Source organism: Centruroides sculpturatus, unplaced genomic scaffold (genome assembly GCF_000671375.1).
Source record: "Centruroides sculpturatus isolate CEXI.00-Female unplaced genomic scaffold, Cexi_2.0 scaffold1207, whole genome shotgun sequence".
NCBI classification, from domain to species: Eukaryota; Metazoa; Arthropoda; class Arachnida; order Scorpiones; family Buthidae; genus Centruroides; species Centruroides sculpturatus.
Genome location: NW_019385445.1, coordinates 33,044 through 41,407, shown reverse-complemented (window position 1 = coordinate 41,407; position 8,364 = coordinate 33,044). Strand labels below are relative to the sequence as shown.

At 32.5% G+C, this 8,364-nt stretch overlaps 1 protein-coding gene across 1 annotated transcript in view; it reads right to left on the bottom strand.

The window, feature by feature from the left end:
* The window catches only part of LOC111639073 (isobutyryl-CoA dehydrogenase, mitochondrial-like), a 34,200-nt gene that overhangs the window by 13,590 nt on the left and 12,246 nt on the right, over positions 1-8,364 (bottom strand). Inside the window, exons 3-6 of the mRNA XM_023384846.1 lie at positions 1,141-1,310; positions 959-1,068; positions 679-893; positions 360-495 (exon numbers count right to left, since the gene is read on the bottom strand). Of these exons, the coding sequence (XP_023240614.1) occupies positions 360-495; positions 679-893; positions 959-1,068; positions 1,141-1,310 (631 nt within the window). The remainder of the gene's footprint in view (positions 1-359; positions 496-678; positions 894-958; positions 1,069-1,140; positions 1,311-8,364) is intronic.

The window sequence follows — 8,364 nt, the reverse complement described above, 5'->3', positions numbered from 1 at the left end:
ATTATAGAAGGATTGTAAACATTCCAGAAAATTGATCAAATTGAAAATAGTTCATTTGATTCTCGGCAATTCTCATCATTCTTAGCGGTAGGTTTTATATAACAATTACTATGGTTGTTGAAATACTGAATATAAATGGAGTTTGCTTGCAAAATCCTTGCAGGCAAAGTCGCGGGTAACAGCTAGTCCAAAATATAATCCATTTTAAAAAATTAAGTTTCAAGTTTTCCTATTATATTTTTGTCAGTTTCTAAGATTTTCCAAGATAATTTAATTTCTAGATATTCACCAATTTCCTATGCTTTAATATTTTATATATAAATGTTTTTAAATTCAGTTAATGATTTTATATCGATTACCAATATTCACTCTTCCTCCATTCAGTCCCTTCATAGCAATTGAAAATCCTTCTCCTTCATTTCCTATTCTGTTCTCTACAGGAATTTTACAATCTTCTAAAATCACGGCACGAGTTGGTTGAGAATTCCATCCTACCTGACAAGTAAACTTTGTATAGCTTTTAAACAATCAAAATGTTCCATTTAAAAATATAAAATATTTTATTTAAAAATTATAGTAATATTTCAAAAATTCAAATATCTATAGGTTATCATTCATTTTATCTAAAAATCATTTGCATGGATTTTGAAGAGTTAATTATGTTTAAACTAATAATACCTTTTTCTCTTTTTTGCCAAAACTAAGACCTGGAGTTCCTTTTTCCACAAGTACACAAGATATCCCTTTAGGTCCAGGTCCTCCTGTTCGCACCATTATGACATAAACATCACTGGATCCTCCTCCACTAATAAAAGCTTTACTTCCATTCAAAATATAATAATTTTCTTCTTTTTTTGCAGTTGTAGAAAGTGATGCTGCATCACTACCACTACCTATTAAAGCAGAAATGTCAATTTACTCATAAAATAATAATAAACTATTAATAAAATTGATATACCAGGTTCAGTTAAGCAATATGAAGCAAACTTTTCCATAGAAGTTAAAGAAGGTATCCATTTTTTTTTCTGTTCTTCAGAACCAAACTCATCAATCATCCAAGTACACATGCTGATGATAATTATAAATTTTTTTTTATTTGTAATTTTTCATTTTTAAAGACAAGAATTTCAGCAAGCATACTTATGTATAGTGATGTAAGCAGTAGTACTAACACATCCAGCAGCTAAAGCCTCAAAAATGACAGAAGCATCAACTCTATTCAGTCCAGAACCACCATATTTATCTGAAACGTAGACACCGCCAAATCCCAAATTTGCAGCTTTGCGGAGTGTGTCAACAGGAAATATTTCCTGTAAAAAATGTTTATGCATAGATACATAATCAAACACAAATTCTTCAAAATAAATGCAAGTCATTAAATATATAACAAAATTTAAAAATGTCAACAAATCAGTATGATTCCTTACATATTTGAATAATGTGATTATATTTTATATTAGATTTTCATTAGTTATTTCTAATTAGGATGATGATTGTATATATTGTTAGTGTATAAACTTTTCTTATAATTTTATTGTGATTTTAAAATTTGCAACAAGTGACTACAAAAAGCATATTTTTCCTATCTTTATATTGCGATGAAAAAAAGTAACTATTTTCAGCATTGATATGTTTTAAACTAAAAACCATATTTTACTTGCCCTTTTCAAAACCAAAATTTATTAAAATTTTAATTATAAAGTAAGTACAAATAACTTACATACTGTATAGAGAAGAAAATACAAGTAATTGTTCAAATGAATTTAATTAATTAATCTGATTGATAAATGGCATTAGAACTTAGCTATAATTGTTATTAGTTATCTACTGTATAAATAATAAATTGTAGAAAAAGACATCCTTACAAAATAACTCAAATTCATGGAAAAATTAGTTCATAGCAAAAAAAGGCTTTATTAATGTTAATTTATTCTAAATTTTATATTGGTTTATCAAATTACTCTTTAACTATTTTCATTCACTGAATAACACTGTATTCACAGTTTTATTGCATTATGTTATGCAGTGAAACCTCATTAATGGACACCCCCAAATAGTGGATACTACTACTTAACAGGCATTTTTACAATCCCCAGACTCTTCAAATAGAACATTTATAATATTTACCTCTAAATAATAGATGCTGTCATCCATAACCTACCTTATGAACACACAAAGTCCAGTCTTCAATATTCTGAAAAGAATTAATTACATACGAAATATTTTAAAATCAAAACAAAGAATTGGTTCAAATACTCTTTCAGAGGATGAATTTTGACCATAGGCATTGAATAAAGACTGGTTTAAAATAGGAATAAGGGAGGAGGGCAGGTTGTAAAAAGCCAAACAATATTCTTTACATGTTAGAAAAGACAAATCTGGTTAAGTGACAACTTAACCAGATTTGTCTTTTCTAACATTTATTGTCATATATATTAATGTTATTAAACTTCTGTCTTATTATTGGAATTAAGCTTATGTTATCAAAAAACTATAAATTTTTCTGAAGTTATTCATTCATTTGATAAGAACTATAGTACAGTATTCAGTATTATTTATTAAAGTACAAAGTACATACTTGGTGTTGCATTAAGCATGACCAAGGTAAAATACAAAGAGATACTATAAATATGTGACAAAGTAGTGAATATACAATAGAGTAATATATAATATAATTATAATACAAAACAAACATAAGCACTATAAAATACAGAAAAAACAAAATAATACAAATATAATACAAGTTACAAAGACAAAACATAAAATACATATGTATGAAATACAGAAACTGGAGTTAAAATATATACAGTAGACAACAGTATAGTTGGGAGTTACAAGTTATGAGATTAAGCCGTTACAAGTGACATTTGGCAGAATTTCTTCACCAGTCCAGAGAAGGCAAAGTAGATTTGGTTGTTCACAAATAGGTCAGAGTGACAGCATGGCCAAGGGATGTCAAAGTTCTGTAATAGAAGTCTAATCTCCAGATGCTCTGCTTCAAGAATGAGACAGTCAAAAACGTAACAAGTCCTGCTGTCCTCAATTTAACAAAAGGGGGCAGAGATGTGAAGGATGATGGGTAAAGTGGGAGAGATAGGTGCTGAACTTTCCATGTCCAGTAAGAAACTGAGTTGTGTGATAGCTTGGCACAAACCAGTCAAGCTTCATAAAGTCACTAATGTTTGGTATATAGGTATAGGTAATGCAGGTGTTGTTATTGTTCCACATGTCTTGCCAGGATGAAAGGGTGTTCTCCAGAGAAGCTGGCATAAGGTGTGCTTGCTTATCTTGTCATAGATAACAGGGATAGTATTGTCCTTGGTGGCTGCTTTGGCAAGCTGGTCAGCATGCTCATTACCAGGAGTGCCCTGATGGGCACGTATTAGTAGTGCTGTTGATGATGTTCCTGATCTCAGTGGCAATAGGGTGTAGATTATTGCCCTTGATTAAGGAGTAAGCAGATAAACAGTCAATGATGATTTGGACATAACTGGAGGAATAGTTGTTTGTGGATAAGAGGAGGGCCATTTTAATGGCAAGGCGCTCAGCCTGGAAAACAGTGCATAAGTGGCTGAAATGATATTGTTGGAAGTGTTCTTTCGACCTGATTGGTGTAGAAAATAAAATGCAGACGACGGAGTCGTGAATTTTGGACCTGTCAGTAAAGATTTCCACATTATGGGTTTGTGAACTGGAGTTATCGAGATTGTTCAGATCATTTTCACAGGGAATAGTATTGGACAATGGATATGGAGACTCATAATTGTAGGAGTTGATCAGTCCAGCACTGGAATTAATTTCTTTTCCCTGTTTGATGTTTGTATCTTCCCGTTAAGCTGGATAATCAGTACTTTGAATGTATGTCTCTTTAATCCTAAATTAAGTTTGGTAGACTATCATTACAGCTTTCATAAGTGATATCTGAATAATCAGGTCAATGGGAAACTTCCTGTGATTTGAAGCGGTGCAATAGCATTTAGTAATGAGCATAAGTGCCCATTGTTGAAATGAGATAGGTCTTCATTTGATGTGGACTTTGTTAGATGCCCAGCCCCAGCTGCCACAGGCATAAGTGACGATAGGAATATAAATCTGGTCATAGATTGTGCTCATGGCACCAGATGAGAGACCACAGGTTTTTCTAGCTATCTGTGCAAATGCCTACATGATTAATCCCATAGGATTGGTGACAGTTTCAACATGGGTGTCCCAGGAGAGATGATGGTCCAATATCAGGTGTTTTGCTATTTTGATGTTTTTACCACCCATCTTGATCTGGAGGACCCTTAAATAAAGATTGGGTTGGCCAGATTTATTTAGTACAATGCCTTTAGTTTTGAGAGGATTAAAGTTCAGTTTGTGTTTAATTCCCCAGTTATGGATTTCCCTTAGCATGTAGTTGCCTCTGTGTTTGAAGTCAGCTTTAGAGCAACCCCTCCATCAAGACCAAGACATCATCAGCATATGCTATTAGTTTATCCTGACCAAAGTTCTGTTAGAGGAAAATGTTGAACGTGATGTTCCAAAGGAGATGTCCATAGGCAGAGCCTTGCAGACATCCTCTGAAGATCCTTTTTTTTTTTGAAATGATGTTGGCCCTTTTGTAGAATGATGTACCTGTTGTTCAGATAGTCTTTCATGATGTGGTACAGATTGGGGGGCAGTGGAAGTTTCTCAATTGATATAGAATGAGGGGCCACCAGGTGCTGTCAAAGCCTTGTAAATGTCCAAGCTGACTGATAGCACATATTTGTTGTCATTCAGGAGGTCTTTATTCGTTTCGATGGCCATATAAATAGCATCCTCAGAGATCCTTGGGATTGCCTGGTTTAGGAACTGTAGTACAGTAGTAATGAAAAAGAAAGTTTTACAACAGTGTTTATTTGAGAAAGTTCAAAGGTTGTGTTACAAAGGCAATTTGCTGATCACTTTAAAGTAGTTTAAGTGTAGGAAGATATTCAGTTTACTTACATTTATGATGTAATTTATAATCTTAACAGCTTTTTGATGTCTAAAGTGTAATTTTTAATAAATCAGTTATTGAAAAAAGCAAAATGTGTTTGAAAAATTAACCTACTTGACTACAAAATAGACAAATCACTATATCAATTTTATTAGTCGCTTAGATCATAAATGACTTTATAAATGCAAGAATGCCAAATACCTTTCTTACCCTTGAAGTGGCTAGCAAATTGCCTTCATAACTCAACATTTAAACTCTCGTTGCCTAAACTGACTTTTGTCCACCTTTCTGTTCATAATAAGTTACATTTTTCTTTTTTGTTACTTCCGCTCAGGTTGTTTTTGATGAATTAATAATTAATCAGCGTTAACATTTTGTCGTAACTTTTATGCTCCATTTAATTAAAGTATCCTATACAATCTCTTTGATATTTAGAATTTAATTAATGTGAGGGACGAACAGACCCACAAGAAAGTGTTATTTTAAATTTTAATTTGGAAAATATAATCGGTTAAATTCGAACGTTTTATCGAGTTAGGCTAAAAGCCATAAAATTTATTTCCCACGGAGTTTGTTCCTTGTTGAGTCGAATCAAGTTAGTCAGGGATGTGTCACCAGGAACTTTTGATGGAGAATCCATATTGGACGTGCGACCGTTAAAGGCCATCACCTGACCTCATGGAAAAAACCCAAGAGGAAAAAAAAAGAGAAAAGAAAACGATCCCGAGGTCAGTCGTCATCCGAAGTCCCTCTACAGAAGTCGTCATTCAAAGCCCGCCCAACCAAGTCGTCCTCCAAACCATTAAAACCGTGCCCCAGGATTAAAACCGTAACACCGAATTAAAACCGCGACCAGGATTAAACCCGAGAAAAACATTCGTGCTGGATTAAGCCTCTACACTCCTCCGTGCCTCCACCCCAGTGAACGGACAAGATTCTGATTCAAGATTCAACGACAAGATTCAAAGAACTGTCCATCCAAGAACTGTCCATTCAAGATTCAAAGAACTGTCCATCGACAAGGTATTTATCAACCCGCGATTCGGTTGTAAACTCTCTCTCTCCGCGGCCTAGTATAGTTAAGGACAATAATATGCCGATAGTATTTAGTATCTCTGTATAGTATTTAGTTCGACTTAATTAAAATCGTTATTTACTTGTTACTATGGAGTCCGAGTAAGTTACTTCCGCGTCTCTCTCCTCACCTCTACTAAGAATCCAAGCGCTCACACGCTACCGCTCGCGAATCTTTAGATGTAACGTCGCGATTTCCGAGTCCCTCAGAGACTCGGTGGTGTCAGATTCAGTCCTCCTGACAGGGCGCCAAAGAGGTGCCGACCCTACGGTCACATTAAAATGTGATTTTTACAGCTGAAAAGATAAATAATATACTGTATATATATTTCAATTATAAATGCTACATATACTTTTTGATATTTTCACATTCCTAATACAAATTTGATGTTTTCATAATCTATTGTATTCTTCACTTTATAATAACCAAGTTAAAATACAATATGGCCGTCGACATGTACCTCTGAATAGCAGACACCTCTAAACAGCAGAAAAACTTCACAGTCCTGTTGATGTCTGCTATTCAGAGATTATACTGTAATATAATTTGTTACATATATACTATATGACATATTATATGTAATACTATTAACATTGCCCTACCAGTCAAAACATATTCATTAATCAAAGTAACCATTATTATCAGAGAATATCCTTAATTACTGGTGAATTTGATAAATTCATAAATATTAATTATATTCTCCAATATCTTTAATGACAATTATAATTTATCAGATTCTCCATAACAGATATAAAACATACAACATATTTTTCATTAAAATAAAAAATTGAAGGTTTTCCTCCGATGTATCTCTATCTCATATTTTTCTTTAGAATTCTTAACAATATAAACAATTTTATTCTATTTTAGTCTCCAGATTTAGTCACTTTATACAGAAGCTTAATATTATTTCTACTTCTATTTCTCTTAATCCAGTTAGTTGATCTCACTGATCAGATGTATATAAAAATGATTAAAAAATATTGTCATTGTGGTATGTCATTATGTTTTAAGTTGATATTATGTATCATATGTATGCTTGTTTTGTTCATATAGGATATTTTCTTAGAGAAAAAAACTTAGATTCATCCAAGTTTTACTAAATTAATTCTGTAAAATATTTTAAATTTCACAAAATAATATTTAATAGAAAATTTTGCAATTGCTGTTTTTTTCTTCACAGAAATATATTCTAGTTCATAACAATTGACTTTTAAATTGTTAAAAAATAATATTTTGATTAAAAAAAAGTTAGTATTTTTATCTTTATTAATGTTAATATATTTGAATAATGTAAAGTTTAACATTGTAAATGCTACTGCTCTATTTTAATATTTTATTGATTTGTTTTCTATTATTCAAATCTATATAAAAGCATAAACATCTCAATAAATGAGCTTTTTTTTAGGAAGGTTTTAGTTTTATTTTAGTTGAATTCAATATTTTCATTACTAGGACATTGTGTAACTTTGTTGTGTCATGACAGAACTGAGGCAGAGCCAGAAAGAAAGAGGCAATCCCTACATTTGTCTTACAAATCCACTACAATTTTGGGGTCTACGATATAAGTAGGGAGGGGCGATGTTGGTTCTAGCATGTTGGATGTCAGACCAATGTTCCTTCAAATACTTACACCACAGATCTCAAAATTGTAGCGGGACTTCTCTCGGGCCAGACTCATCCTTACTACACCCCACATGGAGCCCCTCAAATGGTTAGAAGCAGTGGAGATATTTAAAACTAATTTCACTTCATCATGCATTAATTTCAAGATGATTTTGTTGATGGTCTGGCAGGATCTCCTTGACAATGCAGTTTAACCAATAGTTGAATCTCATTTAAGTTAACCTGTTCTTGACAGCCGGCGTATAAATACGCCATTGCATACACCACAATTTTTAATGTTAATGTTTATTTAAACATAAAAAATACTTAAAACTGAAAAAAACGAAAGAAATGCCTTAATTTTGAAGAAAAAGCTTCAAACTTTATTTTCCATTGTCTCGCCTTTCTGTGAGATTTGACACTGATGAGTGATTGTTTACACAGCTGGATGACCTTGAACAGAGCTGGAGTTGGATTTCCCAGAACATTCTCATAGAAGTCTCGGGAGGCAATGGGTTTATAGTAGGGTGAATACTAGCTGGCCATATATTTTTAAATATTTTTTAAAAATTAAAATTTTTATTGAGATTCCGACCCCACGACTTAATTAAACTTATATATAATAAAATCTATTAATTAAAAAACTATCGGAGGTCGTTTTTGACATCAGAAACTAGCTTTAAATAACTTTACTGAAGGAAAATCCATGCACTACTTTAGA